Below are 26,683 nucleotides of genomic sequence, written 5' to 3'. Positions count from 1 at the left end.
AGGTCTCTATCAGTATCAGTATCAAGCCTGTCTGTCAGAGTGCCAGGTCTCTATCAGTATCAGTATCAAGCCTGTCTGTCAGAGTGCCAGGTCTGTCTCCATTCAGAGACATCAGTATCAAGCCTGTCTGTCAGAGTGCCAGGTCTCTGTCCATTCAGAGACATCAGTATCAAGCCTGTCTGTCAGAGTGCCAGGTCTCTGTCCATTCAGAGACATCAGTATCAAGCCTGTCTGTCAGAGTGCCAGGTCTCTCTCCATTCAGAGACATCAGTATCAAGCCTGTCTGTCAGAGTGCCAGGTCTCTCTCCATTCAGAGACATCAGTATCAAGCCTGTCTGTCAGAGTGCCAGGTCTCTCCATTCAGAGACATCAGAATCAAGCCTGTCTGTCAGAGTGCCAGGTCTCTCTCCATTCAGAGACATCAGTATCAAGCCTGTCTGTCAGAGTGCCAGGTCTCTCTCCATTCAGAGACATCAGTATCAAGCCTGTCTGTCAGAGTGCCAGGTCTCTCTCCATTCAGAGACATCAGTATCAAGCCTGTCTGTCAGAGTGCCAGGTCTCTCTCCATTCAGAGACATCAGTATCAAGCCTGTCTGTCAGAGTGCCAGGTCTCTCTCCATTCAGAGACATCAGTATCAAGCCTGTCTGTCAGAGTGCCAGGTCTCTCTCCATTCAGAGACATCAGTATCAAGCCTGTCTGTCAGAGTGCCAGGTCTCTCTCCATTCAGAGACATCAGTATCTAGCCTGTCTGTCAGAGTGCCAGGTCTCTCTCCATTCAGAGACATCAGTATCTAGCCTGTCTGTCAGAGTGCCAGGTCTCTCTCCATTCAGAGACATCAGTATCAAGCCTGTCTGTCAGAGTGCCAGGTCTCTCTCCATTCAGAGACATCAGTATCAAGCCTGTCTGTCAGAGTGCCAGGTCTCTCTCCATTCAGAGACATCAGTATCAAGCCTGTCTGTCAGAGTGCCAGGTCTCTGTCCATTCAGAGACATCAGTATCAAGCCTGTCTGTCAGAGTGCCAGGTCTCTCTCCATTCAGAGACATCAGTATCAAGCCTGTCTGTCAGAGTGCCAGGTCTCTGTCCATTCAGAGACATCAGTATCAAGCCTGTCTGTCAGAGTGCCAGGTCTCTCTCCATTCAGAGACATCAGTATCAAGCCTGTCTGTCAGAGTGCCAGGTCTCTCTCCATTCAGAGACATCAGTATCAAGCCTGTCTGTCAGAGTGCCAGGTCTCTCTCCATTCAGAGACATCAGTATCAAGCCTGTCTGTCAGAGTGCCAGGTCTCTCCATTCAGAGACATCAGTATCAAGCCTGTCTGTCAGAGTGCCAGGTCTCTCTCCATTCAGAGACATCAGTATCAAGCCTGTCTGTCAGAGTGCCAGGTCTCTCTCCATTCAGAGACATCAGTATCAAGCCTGTCTGTCAGAGTGCCAGGTCTCTGTCCATTCAGAGACATCAGTATCAAGCCTGTCTGTCAGAGTGCCAGGTCTCTCTCCATTCAGAGACATCAGTATCAAGCCTGTCTGTCAGAGTGCCAGGTCTCTGTCCATTCAGAGACATCAGTATCAAGCCTGTCTGTCAGAGTGCCAGGTCTCTCTCCATTCAGAGACATCAGTATCAAGCCTGTCTGTCAGAGTGCCAGGTCTCTCTCCATTCAGAGACATCAGTATCAAGCCTGTCTGTCAGAGTGCCAGGTCTCTCTCCATTCAGAGACATCAGTATCAAGCCTGTCTGTCAGAGTGCCAGGTCTCTCCATTCAGAGACATCAGAATCAAGCCTGTCTGTCAGAGTGCCAGGTCTCTCTCCATTCAGAGACATCAGTATCAAGCCTGTCTGTCAGAGTGCCAGGTCTCTCTCCATTCAGAGACATCAGTATCAAGCCTGTCTGTCAGAGTGCCAGGTCTCTCTCCATTCAGAGACATCAGTATCAAGCCTGTCTGTCAGAGTGCCAGGTCTCTCTCCATTCAGAGACATCAGTATCAAGCCTGTCTGTCAGAGTGCCAGGTCTCTCTCCATTCAGAGACATCAGTATCAAGCCTGTCTGTCAGAGTGCCAGGTCTCTCTCCATTCAGAGACATCAGTATCAAGCCTGTCTGTCAGAGTGCCAGGTCTCTCTCCATTCAGAGACATCAGTATCTAGCCTGTCTGTCAGAGTGCCAGGTCTCTCTCCATTCAGAGACATCAGTATCTAGCCTGTCTGTCAGAGTGCCAGGTCTCTCTCCATTCAGAGACATCAGTATCAAGCCTGTCTGTCAGAGTGCCAGGTCTCTCTCCATTCAGAGACATCAGTATCAAGCCTGTCTGTCAGAGTGCCAGGTCTCTCTCCATTCAGAGACATCAGTATCAAGCCTGTCTGTCAGAGTGCCAGGTCTCTGTCCATTCAGAGACATCAGTATCAAGCCTGTCTGTCAGAGTGCCAGGTCTCTCTCCATTCAGAGACATCAGTATCAAGCCTGTCTGTCAGAGTGCCAGGTCTCTGTCCATTCAGAGACATCAGTATCAAGCCTGTCTGTCAGAGTGCCAGGTCTCTGTCCATTCAGAGACATCAGTATCAAGCCTGTCTGTCAGAGTGCCAGGTCTCTCTCCATTCAGAGACATCAGTATCAAGCCTGTCTGTCAGAGTGCCAGGTCTCTGTCCATTCAGAGACATCAGTATCAAGCCTGTCTGTCAGAGTGCCAGGTCTCTCTCCATTCAGAGACATCAGTATCAAGCCTGTCTGTCAGAGTGCCAGGTCTCTCTCCATTCAGAGACATCAGTATCAAGCCTGTCTGTCAGAGTGCCAGGTCTCTCTCCATTCAGAGACATCAGTATCAAGCCTGTCTGTCAGAGTGCCAGGTCTCTCCATTCAGAGACATCAGTATCAAGCCTGTCTGTCAGAGTGCCAGGTCTCTCTCCATTCAGAGACATCAGTATCAAGCCTGTCTGTCAGAGTGCCAGGTCTCTCTCCATTCAGAGACATCAGTATCAAGCCTGTCTGTCAGAGTGCCAGGTCTCTCTCCATTCAGAGACATCAGTATCAAGCCTGTCTGTCAGAGTGCCAGGTCTCTCCATTCAGAGACATCAGTATCAAGCCTGTCTGTCAGAGTGCCAGGTCTCTCTCCATTCAGAGACATCAGTATCAAGCCTGTCTGTCAGAGTGCCAGGTCTCTCTCCATTCAGAGACATCAGTATCAAGCCTGTCTGTCAGAGTGCCAGGTCTCTCTCCATTCAGAGACATCAGTATCTAGCCTGTCTGTCAGAGAGCCAGGTCTCTCTCCATTCAGAGACATCAGTATCAAGCATGTCTGTCAGAGTGCCAGGTCTCTCTCCATTCAGAGACATCAGTATCAAGCCTGTCTGTCAGAGTGCCAGGTCTCTCTCCATTCAGAGACATCAGTATCAAGCATGTCTGTCAGAGTGCCAGGTCTCTCTCCATTCAGAGACATCAGTATCAAGCATGTCTGTCAGAGTGCCAGGTCTCTCTCCATTCAGAGACATCAGTATCAAGCCTGTCTGTCAGAGTGCCAGGTCTCTCTCCATTCAGAGACATCAGTATCAAGCATGTCTGTCAGAGTGCCAGGTCTCTCTCCATTCAGAGACATCAGTATCTAGCCTGTCTGTCAGAGTGCCAGGTCTCTCTCCATTCAGAGACATCAGTATCAAGCCTGTCTGTCAGAGTGCCAGGTCTCTCTCCATTCAGAGACATCAGTATCAAGCCTGTCTGTCAGAGTGCCAGGTCTCTCTCCATTCAGAGACATCAGTATCAAGCATGTCTGTCAGAGTGCCAGGTCTCTCTCCATTCAGAGACATCAGTATCAAGCCTGTCTGTCAGAGTGCCAGGTCTCTCTCCATTCAGAGACATCAGTATCAAGCATGTCTGTCAGAGTGCCAGGTCTCTCTCCATTCAGAGACATCAGTATCTAGCCTGTCTGTCAGAGTGCCAGGTCTCTCTCCATTCAGAGACATCAGTATCAAGCCTGTCTGTCAGAGTGCCAGGTCTCTGTCCATTCAGAGACATCAGTATCAAGCCTGTCTGTCAGAGTGCCAGGTCTGTCTCCATTCAGAGACATCAGTATCAAGCCTGTCTGTCAGAGTGCCAGGTCTGTCTCCATTCAGAGACATCAGTATCAAGCCTGTCTGTCAGAGTGCCAGGTCTCTCTCCATTCAGAGACATCAGTATCTAGCCTGTCTGTCAGAGTGCCAGGTCTCTGTCCATTCAGAGACATCAGTATCAAGCCTGTCTGTCAGAGTGCCAGGTCTCTCTCCATTCAGAGACATCAGTATCAAGCCTGTCTGTCAGAGTGCCAGGTCTCTCTCCATTCAGAGACATCAGTATCAAGCCTGTCTGTCAGAGTGCCAGGTCTCTGTCCATTCAGAGACATCAGTATCAAGCCTGTCTGTCAGAGTGCCAGGTCTCTGTCCATTCAGAGACATCAGTATCAAGCCTGTCTTTCAGAGTGCCAGGTCTCTCTCCATTCAGAGACATCAGCATCTGTCTGTCAGAGTGCCAGGTCTCTCTCCATTCAGAGACATCAGTATCAAGCCTGTCTGTCAGAGTGCCAGGTCTCTCTCCATTCAGAGACATCAGTATCAAGCCTGTCTGTCAGAGTGCCAGGTCTCTGTCCATTCAGAGACATCAGTATCAAGCCTGTCTGTCAGAGTGCCAGGTCTCTGTCCATTCAGAGACATCAGTATCAAGCCTGTCTTTCAGAGTGCCAGGTCTCTCTCCATTCAGAGACATCAGCATCTGTCTGTCAGAGTGCCAGGTCTCTCTCCATTCAGAGACATCAGTATCAAGCCTGTCTGAACTTCATCACATATACTGGTTGGTCACAAACACACACGGAGTAATGATTAAGCCTGGTGGAACCAACCTGATCGCTGCATTAGCCTTTCTATTTCACTTCTGATATCATCAAATGGGAAATCAAATAGAATGTTGATTCGTTCCATCAGGCTAGGTTATACCCTGGACAGTATATGGTGATCAGGCTGGTTATACCAGGCTAGGTTATACCCTGGACAGTATATGGTGATCAGGCTGGTTATACCAGGCTAGGTTATACCCTGGACAGTATATGGTGATCAGGCTGGTTATACCAGGCTAGGTTATACCCTGGACAGTATATGGTGATCAGGCTGGTTATACCAGGCTAGGTTATACCCTGGACAGTATATGGTGATCAGGCTGGTTATACCAGGCTAGGTTATACCCTGGACAGTATATGGTGATCAGGCTGGTTATACCCTGGACAGTATATGGTGAACAGACTGATCAGGCTGGTTATACCAGGCTAGGTTATACCCTGGACAGTATATGGTGAACAGGCTGGTTATACCAGGCTAGGTTACACCCTGGACAGTATATGGTGATCAGGCTGGTTATACCAGGCTAGGTTATACCCTGGACAGTATATGGTGATCAGGCTGGTTATACCAGGCTAGGTTATACCCTGGACAGTATATGGTGATCAGGCTGGTTATACCAGGCTAGGTTATACCCTGGACAGTATATGGTGATCAGGCTGGTTATACCCTGGACAGTATATGGTGAACAGACTGATCAGGCTGGTTATACCAGGCTAGGTTATACCCTAGACAGTATATGGTGAACAGGCTGGTTATACCAGGCTAGGTTACACCCTGGACAGTATATGGTGATCAGACTGGTTATACCAGGCTAGGTTATACCCTGTGCATAATATGGTGATCAGGCTGGTTATACCAGGCTAGGTTATACCCTGGGCATTATATGGTGATCAGGCTGGTTATACCAGGCTAGGTTATACCCTGGACAGTTTATGGTGATCAGGCTGGTTATACCAGGCTAGGTTATACCCTGGACAGTATATGGTGAACAGAGTGATCAGACTGGTTATACCAGGCTAGGTTATACCCTGGACAGTATATGGTGAACAGAGTGATCAGACTGGTTATACCAGGCTAGGTTACACCCTGGACAGTATATGGTGATCAGGCTGGTTATACCAGGCTAGGTTATACCCTGGGCAGTATATGGTGATCAGGCTGGTTATACCAGGCTAGGTTATACCCTGGGCATTATATGGTGATCAGGCTGGTTAAACCAGGCTAGGTTATACCCTGGGCATTATATGGTGAACAGAGTGATCAGACTGGTTATACCAGGCTAGGTTATACCCTGGACATTATATGGTGATCAGACTGGTTATACCAGGCTAGGTTATACCCTGGACAGTATATGGTGATCAGACTGGTTATACCAGGCTAGGTTATACCCTGGACAGTATATGGTGATCAGACTGGTTATACCAGGCAAGGTTATACCCTGGACAGTATATGGTGATCAGGCTGGTTATACCAGGCTAGGTTATACCCTGGACAGTATATGGTGATCAGACTGGTTATACCAGGCTAGGTTATACCCTGGACAGTATATGGCGATCAGGCTGGTTATACCAGGCTAGGTTATACCCTGGACAGTATATGGTGATCAGGCTGGTTATACCAGGCTAGGTTATACCCTGGACAGTATATGGTGAACAGACTGGTTATACCAGGCTAGGTTATACCCTGGACAGTATATGGTGATCAGGCTGGTTATACCAGGCTAGGTTATACCCTGGACAGTATATGGTGAACAGACTGGTTATACCAGGCTAGGTTATACCCTGGACAGTATATGGTGAACAGACTGGTTATACCAGGCTAGGTTATACCCTGGACAGTATATGGTGAACAGACTGGTTATACCAGGCTAGGTTATACGCTGGACAGTATATGGTGATCAGACTGGTTATACCAGGCTAGGTTATACCCTGGACAGTATATGGTGATCAGACTGGTTATACCAGGCTAGGTTATACCCTGGACAGTATATGGTGATCAGGCTGGTTATACCAGGCTAGGTTATACCCTGGACAGTATATGGTGATCAGGCTGGTTATACCAGGCTAGGTTATACCCTGGACAGTATATGGTGAACAGAGTGATCAGACTGGTTATACCAGGCTAGGTTATACCCTGGGCATTATATGGTGATCAGGCTGGTTATACCAGGCTAGGTTATACCCTGGACAGTATATGGTGATCAGGCTGGTTATACCAGGCTAGGTTATACCCTGGACAGTATATGGTGATCAGACTGGTTATACCAGGCTAGGTTATACCCTGGACAGTATATGGTGATCAGGCTGGTTATACCAGGCTAGGTTATACCCTGGACAGTATATGGTGATCAGGCTGGTTATACCAGGCTAGGTTATACCCTGGACAGTATATGGTGATCAGACTGGTTATACCAGGCTAGGTTATACCCTGGACAGTATATGGTGATCAGGCTGGTTATACCCTGGACAGTATATGGTGATCAGACTGGTTATACCAGGCTAGGTTATACCCTGGGCATTATATGGTGATCAGGCTGGTTATACCAGGCTAGGTTATACCCTGGACAGTATATGGTGAACAGACTGGTTATACCAGGCTAGGTTATACCCTGGGCATTATATGGTGATCAGACTGGTTATACCAGGCTAGGTTATACCCTGGACAGTATATGGTGATCAGACTGGTTATACCAGGCTAGGTTATACCCTGGACAGTATATGGTGATCAGGCTGGTTATACCAGGCTAGGTTATACCCTGGACAGTATATGGTGATCAGACTGGTTATACCAGGCTAGGTTATACCCTGGACAGTATATGGTGAACAGAGTGATCAGACTGGTTATACCAGGCTAGGTTATACCCTGGGCATTATATGGTGATCAGGCTGGTTATACCAGGCTAGGTTATACCCTGGACAGTATATGGTGATCAGGCTGGTTATACCAGGCTAGGTTATACCCTGGACAGTATATGGTGATCAGACTGGTTATACCAGGCTAGGTTATACCCTGGACAGTATATGGTGATCAGGCTGGTTATACCAGGCTAGGTTATACCCTGGACAGTATATGGTGATCAGACTGGTTATACCAGGCTAGGTTATACCCTGGACAGTATATGGTGATCAGGCTGGTTATACCCTGGACAGTATATGGTGATCAGACTGGTTATACCAGGCTAGGTTATACCCTGGGCATTATATGGTGATCAGGCTGGTTATACCAGGCTAGGTTATACCCTGGACAGTATATGGTGAACAGACTGGTTATACCAGGCTAGGTTATACCCTGGGAATTATATGGTGATCAGACTGGTTATACCAGGCTAGGTTATACCCTGGACAGTATATGGTGATCAGACTGGTTATACCAGGCTAGGTTATACCCTGGACAGTATATGGTGATCAGACTGGTTATACCAGGCAAGGTTATACCCTGGACAGTATATGGTGATCAGGCTGGTTATACCAGGCTAGGTTATACCCTGGACAGTATATGGTGATCAGACTGGTTATACCAGGCTAGGTTATACCCTGGACAGTATATGGCGATCAGGCTGGTTATACCAGGCTAGGTTATACCCTGGACAGTATATGGTGATCAGGCTGGTTATACCAGGCTAGGTTATACCCTGGACAGTATATGGTGAACAGACTGGTTATACCAGGCTAGGTTATACCCTGGACAGTATATGGTGATCAGGCTGGTTATACCAGGCTAGGTTATACCCTGGACAGTATATGGTGATCAGACTGGTTATACCAGGCTAGGTTATACCCTGGACAGTATATGGTGAACAGACTGGTTATACCAGGCTAGGTTATACCCTGGACAGTATATGGTGAACAGACTGGTTATACCAGGCTAGGTTATACGCTGGACAGTATATGGTGATCAGACTGGTTATACCAGGCTAGGTTATACCCTGGACAGTATATGGTGATCAGACTGGTTATACCAGGCTAGGTTATACCCTGGACAGTATATGGTGATCAGGCTGGTTATACCAGGCTAGGTTATACCCTGGACAGTATATGGTGATCAGGCTGGTTATACCAGGCTAGGTTATACCCTGGACAGTATATGGTGAACAGAGTGATCAGACTGGTTATACCAGGCTAGGTTATACCCTGGGCATTATATGGTGATCAGGCTGGTTATACCAGGCTAGGTTATACCCTGGACAGTATATGGTGATCAGGCTGGTTATACCAGGCTAGGTTATACCCTGGACAGTATATGGTGATCAGACTGGTTATACCAGGCTAGGTTATACCCTGGACAGTATATGGTGATCAGGCTGGTTATACCAGGCTAGGTTATACCCTGGACAGTATATGGTGATCAGACTGGTTATACCAGGCTAGGTTATACCCTGGACAGTATATGGTGATCAGGCTGGTTATACCCTGGACAGTATATGGTGATCAGACTGGTTATACCAGGCTAGGTTATACCCTGGGCATTATATGGTGATCAGGCTGGTTATACCAGGCTAGGTTATACCCTGGACAGTATATGGTGAACAGACTGGTTATACCAGGCTAGGTTATACCCTGGGAATTATATGGTGATCAGACTGGTTATACCAGGCTAGGTTATACCCTGGACAGTATATGGTGATCAGACTGGTTATACCAGGCTAGGTTATACCCTGGACAGTATATGGTGATCAGGCTGGTTATACCAGGCTAGGTTATACCCTGGACAGTATATGGTGATCAGACTGGTTATACCAGGCTAGGTTATACCCTGGACAGTATATGGTGAACAGAGTGATCAGACTGGTTATACCAGGCTAGGTTATACCCTGGGAATTATATGGTGATCAGGCTGGTTATACCAGGCTAGGTTATACCCTGGACAGTATATGGTGATCAGACTGGTTATACCAGGCTAGGTTATACCCTGGGCATTATATGGTGATCAGACTGGTTATACCAGGCTAGGTTATACCCTGGACAGTATATGGTGATCAGGCTGGTTATACCAGGCTAGGTTATACCCTGGACAGTATATGGTGAACAGGCTGGTTATACCAGGCTAGGTTATACCCTGGGCATTATATGGTGATCAGGCTGGTTATACCAGGCTAGGTTATACCCTGGACAGTATATGGTGAACAGACTGGTTATACCAGGCTAGGTTATACCCTGTGCATTATATGGTGATCAGGCTGGTTATACCAGGCTAGGTTATACCCTGGACAGTATATGGTGATCAGACTGGTTATACCAGGCTAGGTTATACCCTGGACAGTATATGGTGATCAGACTGGTTATACCAGGCTAGGTTATACCCTGGACAGTATATGGTGATCAGACTGGTTATACCAGGCTAGGTTATACCCTGGACAGTATATGGTGATCAGGCTGGTTATACCAGGCTAGGTTATACCCTGGGCATTATATGGTGATCAGACTGGTTATACCAGGCTAGGTTATACCCTGGACAGTATATGGTGATCAGGCTGGTTATACCAGGCTAGGTTATACCCTGGACAGTATATGGTGATCAGACTGGTTATACCAGGCTAGGTTATACCCTGGACAGTATATGGTGATCAGACTGGTTATACCAGGCTAGGTTATACCCTGGACAGTATATGTGAACAGACTGGTTATACCAGGCTAGGTTATACCCTGGACAGTATATGGTGATCAGACTGGTTATACCAGGCTAGGTTATACCCTGGACAGTATATGGTGATCAGACTGGTTATACCAGGCTAGGTTATACCCTGGACAGTATATGGTGAACAGAGTGATCAGACTGGTTATACCAGGCTAGGTTATACCCTGGGCATTATATGGTGATCAGGCTGGTTATACCAGGCTAGGTTATACCCTGGGCATTATATGGTGATCAGGCTGGTTATACCAGGCTAGGTTATACCCTGGACATTATATGGTGATCAGACTGGTTATACCAGGCTAGGTTATACCCTGGACAGTATATGGTGATCAGGCTGGTTATACCAGGCTAGGTTATACCAGGCTAGGTTATACCCTGGACATTATATGGTGATCAGACTGGTTATACCAGGCTAGGTTATACCCTGGACAGTATATGGTGAACAGACTGATCAGGCTGGTCATACCAGGCTAGGTTATACCCTGGACATTATATGCATCTAGGAAGTAGAACATTTAAAAAATGTCAGTTTACATAAATTCTGTTTCACGATTGGCTTTTCAAATGTACCAGTGAGTTTCCTTCTGTATTTGTACACATGATGAGCCTGTGAAAGCTGCTGCCTCTGGCAGGTGAAGGTTTCTGGCCAACATGTGTCTGACTGTTCCATTCATAGGAATGCTCACAGTGATGGAATGTCTGCATGACGCTGATTAGAGCCTCTCTACACTCTTTTGGGCTGGCAGGCAGCCTAGCGGTTAGAGAGTTGGGCCAGTAACCGAAAGGTTGGTGGATCGAATCCCCGAGCTGACAAGGTAAAAAAAATGGGTTGTTCTGCCCCTGAACAAGGCCACTGTTCCTAAGCCGTCATTGTAAATAATAATTTGTTCTCGGTCCGATTAAATTCATACCATGGTGCGGTTCACTGCAGGTAAGAAAGGCAGTCCGGACCAAACACAGGAAAATAAGTTGTGCAGTATTATTGGTCGTTTGACTGGGAACCGTTGATGAAATACACGCAGCATCATACCTTCCTATCTCTGAAACATTCAGTAGCAGCTCATTCTGCAGATTAGGGTACGGGGGCTATACCGGGGATAAAGGCTCCTGAATATAGCCTATTCATAATGCAGGTTTGTATTTATTATGGATCCCCATTAGTTCCTAGCAAGGCAGCAGCTACTCTTCCTGGGGTTTATTATGGATCCCCATTAGTTCCTGCCAAGGCAGCAGCTACTCTTCCTGGGGTTTATTATGGATCCCCATTAGTTCCTGCCATGGCAGCAGCTACTCTTCCTGGGGTTTATTATGGATCCCCATTAGTTCCTGCCATGGCAGCAGCTACTCTTCCTGGGGTTTATTATGGATCCCCATTAGTTCCTGCCAAGGCAGCAGCTACTCTTCCTGGGGTTTATTATGGATCCCCATTAGTTCCTGCCAAGGCAGCAGCTACTCTTCCTGGGGTTTATTATGGATCCCCATTAGTTCCTGCCAAGGCAGCAGCTACTCTTCCTGGGGTTTGTTATGGATCCCCATTAGTTCCTGCCAAGGCAGCAGCTACTCTTCCTGGGGTTTGTTATGGATCCCCATTAGTTCCTGCCAAGGCAGCAGCTACTCTTCCTGGGGTTTATTATGGATCCCCATTAGTTCCTGCCAAGGCAGCAGCTACTCTTCCTGGGGTTTATTATGGATCCCTATTAGTTCCTGCCAAGGCAGCAGCTACTCTTCCTGGGGTTTATTATGGATCCCCATTAGTTCCTGCCAAGGCAGCAGCTACTCTTCCTGGGGTTTATGATGGATCCCCATTAGTTCCTGCCATGGCAGCAGCTACTCTTCCTGGGGTTTATTATGTATCCCTATTAGTTCCTGCCAAGGCAGCAGCTACTCTTCCTGGGGTTTATTATGGATCCCCATTAGTTCCTGCCAAGGCAGCAGCTACTCTTCCTGGGGTTTATTATGGATCCCCATTAGTTCCTGCCAAGGCAGCAGCTACTCTTCCTGGGGTTTATTATGGATCCTCATTAGTTCCTGCCAAGGCAGCAGCTACTCTTCCTGGGGTTTATTATGGATCCCTATTAGTTCCTGCCAAGGCAGCAGCTACTCTTCCTGGGGTTTATTATGTATCCCTATTAGTTCCTGCCAAGGCAGCAGCTACTCTTCCTGGGGTTTATTATGGATCCCCATTAGTTCCTGCCAAGGCAGCAGCTACTCTTCCTGGGGTTTATTATGGATCCCTATTAGTTCCTGCCAAGGCAGCAGCTACTCTTCCTGGGGTTTATTATGGATCCCCATTAGTTCCTGCCATGGCAGCAGCTACTCTTCCTGGGGTTTATTATGGATCCCCATTAGTTCCTGCCAAGGCAGCAGCTACTCTTCCTGGGGTTTATTATGGATCCCTATTAGTTCCTGCCAAGGCAGCAGCTACTCTTCCTGGGGTTTATTATGGATCCCCATTAGTTCCTGCCATGGCAGCAGCTACTCTTCCTGGGGTTTATTATGGATCCCCATTAGTTCCTGCCATGGCAGCAGCTACTCTTCCTGGGGTTTATTATGGATCCCCATTAGTTCCCTGCCATGGCAGCAGCTACTCTTCCTGGGGTTTATTATGGATCCCCATTAGTTCCTGCCAAGGCAGCAGCTACTCTTCCTGTGGTTTATTGGGTGGATTTAACATGAGCATTTTTGTCCAATAAACAGACATGTAATTTTGTTTAGTAATTTTAGTTTTTTGGAACATTTGTCATTTCTAAACGGTTCATCCGATATGAGTGAAAACACCCATATAGCATATTAAAGCTGACAATCTACACTTTAACCTCATAGTCATTGTATCATTTAAAATCCAAAGTGCTAGAGTACAGAACCAAAACAACAACATCCCAATACTTCTGGAGCTCACTGTACTTCGTACCCCTGCATATCGCCTCGGTACTGGTAACCTGTGTATATAGTTATCATTACTCATTGACTTGGTACTGGTAACCTGTGTATATAGCCACGTTATCATTACTCATTGACTTGGTACTGGTAACCTGTGTATATAGCCACGTTATCATTACTCATTGACTTGGTACTGGTAACCTGTGTATATAGCCACGTTATCATTACTCATTGACTTGGTACTGGTAACCTGTGTATATAGTTATCATTACTCATTGACTTGGTACTGGTAACCTGTGTATATAGCCACGTTATCATTACTCATTGACTTGGTACTGGTAACCTGTGTATATAGCCACGTTATCATTACTCATTGACTCGGTACTGGTAACCTGTGTATATAGCCACGTTATCATTACTCATTGACTTGGTACTGGTAACCTGTGTATATAGCCACGTTATCATTACTCATTGACTCGGTACTGGTAACCTGTGTATATAGCCACGTTATCATTACTCATTGACTTGGTACTGGTAACCTGTGTATATAGTTATCATTACTCATTGACTTGGTACTGGTAACCTGTGTATATAGTTATCATTACTCATTGACTTGGTACTGGTAACCTGTGTATATAGTTATCATTACTCATTGACTTGGTACTGGTAACCTGTGTATATAGTTATCATTACTCATTGACTTGGTACTGGTAACCTGTGTATATAACCACGTTATCATTACTCATTGTGAACTTGTGTTATTATTTCTCTATTATAAACAAATGTTTTCTCTCTGCATTGTTGGGAAGGAGCCGTAAGTATTTCACTGTTAGTCTAAGTTAGATCTTCTGTTTAAGAAGCATGTGACAAATAACATTTTATTTGATCCAACACATCCGAAATACACAGATATACTTGGCTACATGAACACAGCTGGAACACAGAAAAATACTAGGCTACATGAAGACAGATTGAACACAGATAAGAGGGCATCAGCATAGAAATCAATACCTGTTTTTAAATAGACTCTGATAATGATAAACAAGGATTGACACCCATCTGTCCATCTAACAGATTCAACCACAAAGACCAGGGAGGTTTTCCAATGATTCGCAAAGAAGGGCACCTATTGGTATATGGGTAAAATTAAATTTAAAAAGACATAGAATATTTTTTTGAGCATGGTGAAGATATTAATTACACTTAATTAAACCGCTCAGGGATTTCACCATGAGGCTAATGGTTGTGATAGAAGAACTGAGTTACTCCACAATATTAACCTAAATGACAGAGTGAAAAGATGGGAGCCTATACAGAGTACAAATATTCCAAAACATTCATCCTGTTTGCAATAAGACACTAAAGTAAAACTGCATAAAATGGGGCCAAGAAGTGAACTTTATGTCCTGAATACAAAGCGTTATGTTTGGGGCAAACACAACACCGAGTACCACTCTTCATATTTTCATGCGTGGCGGTGGCTGTTATGGGTATGCTTGTCATCGGCAAGGGCTAGGGAGTTGTTAAGGATAAAAAGAAATGACATAGAGCTAAGCACAGGCAAAATCCTAGAGGAAAACCTGGTTCGGTCTGCTTTCCAAACCCTCACAGCTGTAATCACTCTTAGAGACTTACCCAGAAACCCTCACGACCGACCACGGGGAAACGACCGACCACGGGGAAACGACCGACCACGGGGAAACGACCGACCACGGGGAAAGAAACGACCACGGGGAAACGACCGACCACGGGGAAACAAACGACCACGGGGAAACGACCGACCACGGGGAAACGACCGACCACGGGGAAACAAACGACCACGGGGAAACAAACGACCACGGGGAAACAAACGACCACGGGGAAACGACCGACCATGGGTAAAACTGATAAGGGAAACGCTACCCACACCTTACATCAATTCAGAGTAACATCTCACCTTGGTCTAGAAATATGAAATGCCCATATTGGTTTAGCTTGATACTGCAGGCCAGATTAGTGTGTCTCCCATGAACACATTGCTCTACTGTCAACAGTCCCAGTCCTCCCAACAGTCCCAGTCCTCCCAACAGTCCCAGTCCTCCCAACAGTCCCAGTCCTCCCAACAGTCCCAGTCCTCCCAGTACATTGAATCATGTAGTAGTGACAGACAGGTAAATAACTAACAGCAGAGAGACAGACAGGTGAATTTTATTTATTTTACCTTTATTTAACCAGGCAAGTCAGTTAAGAACAAATTCTTATTATCAATGACGGCCTGGGAACAGTGGGTTAACTGCCTGTTCAGGGGCAGAACGACAGATTTGTACCTTGTCAGCTCGGGGGTTTGAACTCGCAAACTTCAGGTTACTAGTCCAACACTCTAACCACTAGGCTACCCTGCCGCCCGAATAACTAACAGCAGACAGACAGACAGACAGGTGAATAACTAACAGCAGACAGACAGACAGAGACACAGACAGACAGGTGAATAACTAACAGCAGACAGACAGGTGAATAACTAACAGACAGACAGACAGACAGACAGACAGACAGACAGACAGACAGACAGACAGACAGACAGACAGACAGACAGACAGACAGACAGACAGACAGACAGACAGACAGACAGACAGGTGAATAACTAACAGCAGACAGACAGGTGAATAACTAACAGACAGACAGACAGGTGAATAACTAACAGACAGACAGACAGACAGACAGACAGGTGAATAACTAACAGACAGACAGACAGACAGGTGAATAACTAACAGACAGACAGACAGGTGAATAACTAACAGACAGACAGACAGACAGGTGAATAACTAACAGACAGACAGACAGACAGGTGAATAACTAACAGCAGACAGACAGGTGAATAACTAACAGACAGACAGACAGACAGACAGGTGAATAACTAACAGCAGACAGACAGGTGAATAACTAACAGACAGACAGCCAGGCAGGGAAAGGGGACGGGATCATCATGTCTGACCTGTTCAATCAATAATGTAAATACATTGATGACTTATCAGCTATTAAGTATATGCACACTACCAGGCATGGTGGGATGAACTAATAGCCTACGTAGTATAATAGTAGTTTAACACAATACTGTACTTAGCTAGTTCTGTACGGGGAAACCCCTTAGTATGAAGAGTGAATTATAGATGCCAGGTTATGGGTTATTAGGCTACTACATTCAACAGTGTCAAGCTAGGGACAATAGCTACTGTGCCATCATCATGAGGCTAGACAGCCCCATAAATAAGCCCAATATCTCAGCCGAGACCCCCGGGACCCCCGGTTGGACCTGCATTGCTCGCATCGACGAAGTTTCATGATATTCACGCGAATAATAAAAGGCATCGCTCGACTCGCATCGATGATTTTAGCGATATATTTGTTGTAAACGACTGTTCGTCCGGTGATCCCGTACATTGTAGCTGGCAGCGGTTCATCGTATCCAGCCTTGTCCAGAAGGGTTAACGTTACCGCGCGTAAATATCTTCCTTTGATTTGAAACGCCGGCTTACTATTTTCTGTTTCCAATAAGTGATCGAAATAGAAAATGATCCGATTCCCACCAATATGAAGGGTTTGTTGTCCTGTATTTGGGACATTAAAACGTACAAAGGACGTCATCACAACAACGAAATAGAGGGAAAAAGACGCGGCAGACTCCCATTATTATCGGAGAATACAGTGGTTTCAAATACATGACGTAAAGATGTCGTCAAGTAATTTGTACATTTTTCCCAGTAAAAATGTAGTCAACAAAGCAACGCTGCAACGTGTATCAATGTGCCAGCCGACTAAAGTCAACCGCAGCGTTTAGACGGAGTTGAGCGGCGACTAGTGAGGGCGCAGTTCCCACGTCAAATACAATGAAGTTGTCAAAAACCAGGGTTTTCACCACCCAGAGAAAAGCGGCATTATGTGGAAATGTCGGATTTTCTTTGGGTGCTGAAATCCGTGGGTTTTTAAATATAAACTCTATTAATGTAACGTTTGAAGTCCAGTCCACTCACACTAGTCTCCGCTCAACTCCATCATAAATGGTGGAGTTGAGTTTATTCGGGTATCAAAGGGAATTGAAGCCTGGCTGGAGAGGAGCGGGTTATTGTCAGAGGAGAGTTTGGGCTCGTGCTTTTCTAAAACGGTTTTTACAACGTGACCCAAGCAATAAAAAAACAGAATAAAAACAGACAACTAAAAAGACGAGTGTACGGTGAGGTTTGAACCGTGGGACGTGTGAACGTGATGTAGAATAAGAAGTGGAGCCTCTCCGCGGTCTGTTCCAGACTCCGCTCCGTCCTACGGTCGGGCGCTGCTCCGCGACAACAATGACTACTGGAGCCACACGACATACAGCTGGGAAATGATTATGGAAATACAAAGTACATCATCCAAACACACAGTTCAATATTAAAATCACCACATTGCTGGGAGAAAAATGAGTCTTTTTTCTGCGCTAATGTCACAACGGAGAGTAATTTAACTCCGCCTTCTTCAAGCGGCCTCGGTCTTGTGCTGTTTCAGATGTGGACAGTGTGCAACACAAACTGGCAAACGACAAAAACACCCTGCTAAATACAATGCAAAACTGACAGGAAATCACCCCAATAGGTTAAAACAATTACCTTCCGTGAAACCAGTCCTTGCAGGCATCACACTCGATCATAAACTGAGTAACGTCGTACGGTAATCTGCAGATGCAATATACTGGTACAGTCGCCATGTTTGATCATTCACAACAACGTTCTGGATAGGAGGGAGACACCGGGCAGCAGAGACACCGGGCAGCAGCAACTCTCCTGCAACAAAATATAATATGAAGATCTTCCACAAAGCAGCAACTAGTCCGTTCCGCTGGACATGAAATTAAATCCCCAAATCCACCATCCACTGATGTTGCATTGAGGTGGTTATCGTGTTGATGATGTAGCGCCGAGGTCGATAATGTTCCTGAAGTGCATCATTGTTTTCCTGCCCCCCTTCCCTGGTCGCTGTACAGTATTGAACCGCTCAGAAACCAAGACTAAATCTATTCTTGTTGCATTGTAATATCTGTTACGTCAGCGTGGAAAACCGTCAATTTGGTCTTCGCTGGCTCGCATCAGATGAATGAATCTCTCCAACGGTGCAGTTGTTTCAGCGGGGATCCCGGGACGTTCCAAATCGTTAAGCGTTCGTACGGTTGTCGGTAGAGAAATTGACCGACGTTAACCTGCTCGATCAAATACAGATTTGTGTCCGTATCACCGCGGGACATAACGGAGATGAGATGGAGGCAACCGTTATCATGATTATAATGCATCCATATATAACCTACATTTTATATCAATCCGTTTTAATGAACATAAATAGATGATATAATAAAAATAAAAATCACATCAACTGTTTATCTCCCTATTCATACTGAGCTGCATGCAACAAAAACAAGCAATATCAAAATGTAATTATCAATTTCAGAATGTATTACTTTATTAAATCTAATAATAGTGATGGATCAAAATGAAGTCCAGTAGGTGGTATTGACACACACAGTCCTTGATCATGACTTTCATTCCACACAAGAGTCACCGGATGAAGGCGTCTTCTGCACGGGGGAGTTTTGTTAAGCGCCCTGAAGCTCGGTCTCAACATTAACACGTATCGCTTGCAGTACGGGTTTCAAAGCATAAAAACCACATCTTTCATATCAGGAAGAAGAAAAAATATTCATTGATACACGCATTTATAGGGTTACTGTTTGTGCTTCCGTGCGCCCATATCTCCACGTTACAGCGAGTTGAAGAAGAAGGAAGTTAGACAGAAGTTAGAGGCCACCGGTACTAATGAACGTTAACTATCTAGCATGCTCCTAACACCTGTGTGTAATAACGGAAGCTCGCCAGAAACGCGTCCGCTGCAACTGTGATAAAGCCGGTTAAGACAGTGCAGTAAGTGTATATTTTTCACTTGTGAAATTATTTTAATGTGATATGAAAGTTAAGGGCTTTATGTTTCTAGAACAGTACCGCAATTGATAATCGATTCACGTTGAGATGTAGTATTTGACTGTCAGAGTCAAGTCTACCTCTGAAAACAACATACAACATCCTTGGACCTTAAGGAATAATGGCAGGCTCCTTAAGAGAACATCTTAGACTAAAACACACTATGAGATCAAACAGGGTAGAGACTGAAATTATAATTAGTGGTTTGAAGTGTAATTGACTTTTCCTTAGACCATTACAGACTAATTACAGTCATCCGATTGTTTCTCTGACTGAATTAGCTACAGTGGATTGCTTTGAATAGCTACTGTACATTTAAAATGACATTGATACATGGTATTATTTTAAATGAATCTGCTACACAGGTCAGGGTCAATCCCTGACGGTGATAGACATGACAGAATTACTGTGGTGTATAGTTGAATTGTATCATAATGTCTATTGTCCCTTTTTGTTATACTTTGTGAAAAATGTAAAAGATTGATAAAAAAATAAATACAGATATTAGCCACAAACTGATAATAAAAAAGCTAATTATACTAAAATAATATAATTTTATTAAGCTTTGTAAGTTGCATTCAATTGCCTTCAAATACACCACACTCAATCATCAACAATCTCCAACCCAACCGTAGTCCATTCTTTTACAACCCATATGAGTTAGGCAGAAAATTCTTGTCAACTTACGTCAAGGTATCCTATATAGCTCTTACATACTGATATCCTATATAGCTCTTACAGGGGGGGGGGAGGGGGCTGGGGGTACACCGTTTCTCTGTTCACTAAAGTGGGACGAAAAGCTTCAGGAGAATTACATGGAAAAAGTAGTTATTAATGATTCTGGTAACAGAAGTACAATAAGTCTTGAGATAAACACTAAAAAGTAAACATCCACATGTACTTGATGCTAAAGTCTCTCTGAGGGGCAGGCATCGTGCCAACACATCTCAGCTACATAAAAGGGGCTTTGTTCAAATCAAAAGCTTTTTATAAACATGGTTTTTATTTTATATGCCTGCGTCTCAAACGGTACCTTGTTCCCTATGCATTGCATTACCTTTGACCCGGGCCCTTAGGAACACTACTTCCCAGAGTCCCCACCGGACCCATATCACAACTCTCCGTCCCCCTGGCAACAGAGAACAGTAAAAGTCAATATGTAAAATAAAAAATAAAAATAAAAAGGTCGAACTTTTAAAACAAAAATGTTTTTTTAAAGGTGACGCTGAATCTCCCAGCATTCCAAAGTAGTGCATCACATAGGGAATATAGTTCCATAGTTAAGAGAATCCAGAGAGATGTGGTTACTAATATCAATGTAGCAGAAAACGGCAACAGAGCACAGTAAGGAGTAGAACACCAGGATTATTAACAATATTCAAAGTTGGCTAGAATAGATACATGTAGTCTAGTTTGTTGTTGTTGTTGTTGTTGTTGATTAAATTCAATATCACGATACATAAAAACAAAGATCATTTGAATGGTGACTATAACAGTTATACCAGCTTGGTAACGCATTGACTCACTGTTAACCTGTGTGTTAAGACAAGCCAGCGGTCTCAGTTCTCTATGTCAGGATGGGGGGGGGGTGGGGGGTGGACAACATGCATCATAAATACGCACCGTTTAAAAATGGTGGAACCATGCAGAAAGTTGAGTTGAAACGGATAGTAGTAACTATGTTTGATCGTCAAGGAAACCACATTGTTCGCTGACGCATGGCGGTTTGACACACATCAGGGTTGGTTGAAGAACTTTTTAGCATATTTTTGATTTGTTTTTAAATAACTGTTTATTTATTGAAATGTTATTTTTTCTATAATAGCTAAAGTATAACATATAGGCTAGGTAAATAAAGATGCAGGGGTTTTAATCTACTACAGTAATTAATCATTTAAACAACGTCTGCAGATCTGAACACAATAAGGAACCATTGTGATCAGAGCCCTATATATAACCTTGTATATACGTCAATATACGTAGAGGACCTAATGGTATATAGCATACAGTGCCTTCAGCAAGAATTCACACCCTTAGACTTTCTCCACATTTTGTTTTGTGACCAAGTGGGATTAAAATGGATTTTAATTGTGAATGTTTTGTTTTTTGTCAACTATCTACACAAAATACTCTAATGACAAAGTGGAAGAAAAATTATAACATTTGTAAAAATAAAAAAAACTATGGAAAAGAAAACAGTAATATATATTGATTAGATATATGTATTCAACCCCCTGAGTCAATACATGTTATAAATCACTTTTGGCAGGGATTACACCTGTGTCTTTCTGGGTAAGTCTCTAAGAGGGATTACACCTGTGTCTTTCTGGGTAAGTCTCTAAGAGGGATTACACCTGTGTCTTTCTGGGTAAGTCTCTAAGAGGGATTACACCTGTGTCTTTCTGGGTAAGTCTCTAAAAGGGATTACACCTGTGTCTTTCTGGGTAAGTCTCTAAGAGGGATTACACCTGTGTCTTTCTGGGTAAGTCTCTAAGAGGGATTACACCTGTGTCTTTCTGGGTAAGTCTCTAAGAGGGATTACACCTGTGTCTTTCTGGGTAAGTCTCTAAGAGGGATTACACCTGTGTCTTTCTGGGTAAGTCTCTAAGAGGGATTACACCTGTGTCTTTCTGGGTAAATCTCTAAGAGGGATTACACCTGTGTCTTTCTGGGTAAGTCTCTAAGAGGGATTACACCTGTGTCTTTCTGGGTAAGTCTCTAAGAGGGATTACACCTGTGTCTTTCTGGGTAAGTCTCTAAGAGGGATTACACCTGTGTCTTTCTGGGTAAGTCTCTAAGAGGGATTACACCTGTGTCTTTCTGGGTAAGTCTCTAAGAGTGATTACACCTGTGTCTTTCTGGGTAAGTCTCTAAGAGTGATTACACCTGTGTCTTTCTGGGTAAGTCTCTAAGAGTGATTACACCTGTGTCTTTCTGGGTAAGTCTCTAAGAGTGATTACACCTGTGTCTTTCTGGGTAAGGCTCTAAGAGTGATTACACCTGTGTGTCTTTCTGGGTAAGTCTCTAAGAGTGATTACACCTGTGTCTTTCTGGGTAAGTCTCTAAGAGTGATTACACCTGTGTCTTTCTGGGTAAGTCTCTAAGAGGGATTACACCTGTGTCTTTCTGGGTAAGTCTCTAAGAGTGAATACACCTGTGTCTTTCTGGGTAAGGCTCTAAGAGTGATTACACCTGTGTGTCTTTCTGGGTAAGTCTCTAAGAGTGATTACACCTGTGTGTCTTTCTGGGTAAGTCTCTAAGAGTGATTACACCTGTGTGTCTTTCTGGGTAAGTCTCTAAGAGCTTTGGTTACCTGGATTGTACAATATTGGCACATTATTCTTTTTTAAATTCTTCAAGTTTGGTCAAGTTGGTTGTTGATCATTGCTAGACAGACATTTGTATGTCTTGCCATAGATTCCGGAGTCAATTTAAATTAAAACTGTAACATTGGCTTCCTTCTTTTCACTCTGTCAATTATGTTCGTATTGTGGAGTAACTACAATGTTGTTGATCCATCCTCAGTTTTTCTCCTGTCACAGCCATTAAACTCGAACTGTTTTAAAGTCACCATTGGCCTCATGGCGAAATCCCTGAGCGGTTTCCTTCCTCTCCGGCAACTGAGTTAGGAAGGACGCCTGTATCTTTGCAGTGGCTGGGTATAAAGTGTAATTCACCAGGCTCAAAGGGATATTCAATGTCTCCATTTTTTTCTTGACCCCTTTTCCAATCGGTGCCCTTCTTTGCGATGCATTGAAAAACCTCCCTGGTCTTTGTGGTTGACTATGTGTTTGAAATTCACTGCTCGACTGAGGGACCTTACCAGTGGAGGACGGATCATAATAATGGCTGAAACGGAGCCAATGGAATGGCATCAAATGCCTGGAAACCATGGAAACTATGTATTTGAGACCATTCCAGGTATTTCGCTCCATCCATTACCACGAGCCCGTGCCACCAACCTCCTGTGGACCTTACAGATAATTGAATGTGTGGGGTACAGAGATGAGGTATTCGTAAAAAAAATAACGAATCATGAAAAACACTATTTCACAGAGTGAGTCCATGCAACTTATTTAGGCTTGCCATAACAAAGGGGTTGAATACTTATAGACTCAAGACACCTTTTCATTTTCAACAAATTTGTAAACATAAAAAATTTAAATTAAACATAATTCCACTTTGACATAATGTGTGTAAGCCAGAGACAAAACATTTCAATTTAATCTATTTTAAATTCAGGCTGAAACAACAAAATGTGGGAAAAGTCAAGTGATGTGAATACTTCCTGAAGGCAATACATTTATATATCCTACTGGCTCTGACTGGGATGACCAAGGGAGGCCTGGGATGACCAAGGGAGGCCTGGGATGACCAAGGGATGACTGGGATGACCATGGGAGGACTGGGATGACCATGGGAGGACTAGGATGACCATGGGATGACCGGGATGACCATGGGAGGACTGGGATGACCATGGGAGGACTAGGATGACCATGGGAGGACCAGGATGACCATGGGATGACCGGGATGACCATGGGAGGACTGGGATGACCATGGGAGGACTGGGATGACCATGGGAGGACTGGGATGACCATGGGAGGACTAGGATGACCATGGGATGACCGGGATGACCATGGGAGGACTGGGAGGACCATGGGAGGACTGGGAGGACCATGGGAGGACTGGGATGACCATGGGAGGACTGGGATGACCATGGGAGGACTGGGATGACCATGGGAGGACTGGGATGACCATGGGAGGACTGGGATGACCATGGGAGGACTGGGATGACCATAGGAGGACCATGGGAGGACTGGGATGACCATAGGAGGACTGGGATGACCATGGGAGGACTGGGAGGACCATGGGAGGACCATGGGAGGACTGGGATGACCATGGGAGGACTGGGATGACCATGGGAGGACTGGGACGACTCTGGGAGGACTGGGACGACCATGGGAGGACTGGGATGACCATGGGAGGACTGGGATGACCATGGGAGGACTGGGATGACCATGGGAGGACTGGGAGGACCATGGGAGGACTGGGAGGACTCTGGGAGGACTGTGTGTATGTACCAAATGGCACCCTATTCTTTATAGTGCACTACTATAGTTGCCATGGTGCCCTAGTAGCAGCATAAGCTGAGAGCTCCTGTACATTTTGTAAATATTTGTATAGCATTTTTCCTTACAAACATTTATGAATTAACTATTGATTTAGCTTATTATTGTAGTCTGAATAGTTTGAATCCAGCACATTTTCAAGACTGAGGTTGGCGGTTAGTTTTTGGCTAGATAATGTTAGCTGGCTAGCATGCAATGTTTTGATTCAATTATGCCAACTGGTGGTTGAGGATGGAGAGAAGCCTGAATATAGAGGTGCACAGAGATGACAGATGGCCATGACTGTATGGAGGACTAATGCCCCATTCACATTAACCGTAAGCATTGGGCCTGATGTCATTCATTTGAATGGAGAGCGTCCACGACGGAGTGGAATCGCAGCGCCCCCTTGAGGTTAACGGCTCCGCTGCGAGATATTCAAAGTATGCGGTGTCTATTTCCAAACTGCGTCTTCAGTTCCTCGAAGAACACGAAGTTACTAAACCACAGCCGATGGGTTTAGTTTTTATAATGGTAATGACGTTTGTTTTTAGGTGGAGGTCGCTAGCTACAGTATAGCGTATCTTTTAGCTAGCTAGCTGTGGTGTAAGCTAGCTTGATTTAACAAGTTGAGGAAAAATTTACTCAACAAAGCATGTTTTATTATCAACTGAAACCATATATTTCCCCTGTCTTTAATGAAAAGGCCATATTTTACAATCTCCCGAAATCAATGCAATCCCTGATGAGACACTAGGCTCTCCATCTAGTCTTGCGTTGTGAAATCCTCCCTATTCACTCCATCCTGTAGCGGAACAATATTGAAATGAAGTACGGCGTAATGAAATACGTCACGATGTAAACAGGGCACAAATGGTAAGGCTGGATTACTATTGAAGCGTGTTGTGCTTTCTTGCGCCTCGTGACTGAAATAGCATCACCCAAGTGGGCGCTGTATTTTGGTAGCAGTAGCTAGCTAGCTAGTCCAACTAACTTAATTTGACTGAGTCCTACTACGAAGCCACAGACAACATGGATGGCAATGTGCTGCCTTCTCTCCTCTTTTAACCACCACCTGCCTCCGCTGACCTCACTCAAGGCATGAACTTTCTCAACCTTCAATCTCTTGACCATCAATCGACTCATGATGATTGATGTTTTTTGTTGTTTCTCTACAGCACTAACATTTCTGTATGTAATTGAATACCTATTATTGTTGAATCAATTATTATTACTTTCAATCTATAGTTGCCGTGGCGCCTAATGGCAGCCTAGGCAGAGAGCTCATGTAAATTCTGTACACATTTAATCGGTTTTATGTAAATATATATATATATATATTTATTTATTTTACAAACGTTTCGTTTTTTTCAATAACTACATGAGTGCAGATCAAGTCTTGATATCATTAATTGGATTCCTTCCCATAAAAGCATTAAAATGCTAGCTAGCAGGTGTTTTATTCAGATTGAACCTACTGGTTTTGGGTTGTTTTCCCAACTAGCTCTCAGTCTCGCATCACAAGTAGACGTTTATCCATTCTTTCTGAAAAGTCACATTCTGAAGCGTTTAAGGTTAACTTTAACTCCGGATGGAAAAGTTAAAGATTTAGGGTCGGCTTAAAACCTCAGACATAGATGGACGTCGAATACTGACTTGAATAAAGGGTGACATGGCTGGTTTTCCACCAACGGTGACCCAAGAGGAGTTACACTTTTGGGTTGTTTTCCACCAACAGTGACCCAAGAGGAGGACTGTAGGCTATGCACGCAGAGTTGTCAGTGGGACGGCTTGTGGACTGTCCTCTGAGGGAAGATCAAACTTCATCGCAGAGCCCCAATACAGAGGAAGAAGATGCAGATTACAGGGATGCCTTGATGACATGGGACTCCCTACCTGCCCTTGCACATGCTGACCAGAGTTACCAACACCTCCTCCGACCAGAGTCGCCACCACCTCCTCCGACCAGAGTCACCACCACCTCCTCTGACCAGAGTCACCACCACCTCCTCTGACCAGAGTCACCACCACCTCCTCTGACCAGAGTCACCACCACCTCCTCTGACCAGTCTCACCACCACCTCCTCTGACCAGTCTCACCACCACCTCCTCTGACCAGTCTCACCACCACCTCCTCTGACCAGTCTCACCACCACCTCCTCTGACCAGTCTCACCACCACCTCCTCTGACCAGTCTCACCACCACCTCCTCTGACCAGTCTCACCACCA

At 44.9% G+C, this 26,683-nt stretch overlaps 1 protein-coding gene across 2 annotated transcripts in view; it reads right to left on the bottom strand.

Moving 5' to 3' along the window:
* Positions 1-26,549, bottom strand: part of LOC109884472 (lysine-specific demethylase phf2) — a 158,525-nt gene extending 131,976 nt beyond the window's left edge. For both annotated transcript variants that reach the window (XM_031825871.1, XM_031825872.1), the window contains exon 1: positions 17,987-26,549. In XM_031825871.1, the coding sequence (XP_031681731.1) occupies positions 17,987-18,084 (98 nt within the window). In that variant the 5' untranslated portion in view covers positions 18,085-26,549. The remainder of the gene's footprint in view (positions 1-17,986) is intronic.
* Positions 26,550-26,683: the final 134 nt, after the last annotated feature.

The sequence above is a fragment of the Oncorhynchus kisutch genome, linkage group LG5 (assembly GCF_002021735.2).
Source record: "Oncorhynchus kisutch isolate 150728-3 linkage group LG5, Okis_V2, whole genome shotgun sequence".
Taxonomy (NCBI): Eukaryota; Metazoa; Chordata; class Actinopteri; order Salmoniformes; family Salmonidae; genus Oncorhynchus; species Oncorhynchus kisutch.
The sequence above is the reverse complement of the archived record's forward strand: the minus strand, read 5'-3'. Positions and strand labels throughout refer to the sequence as shown.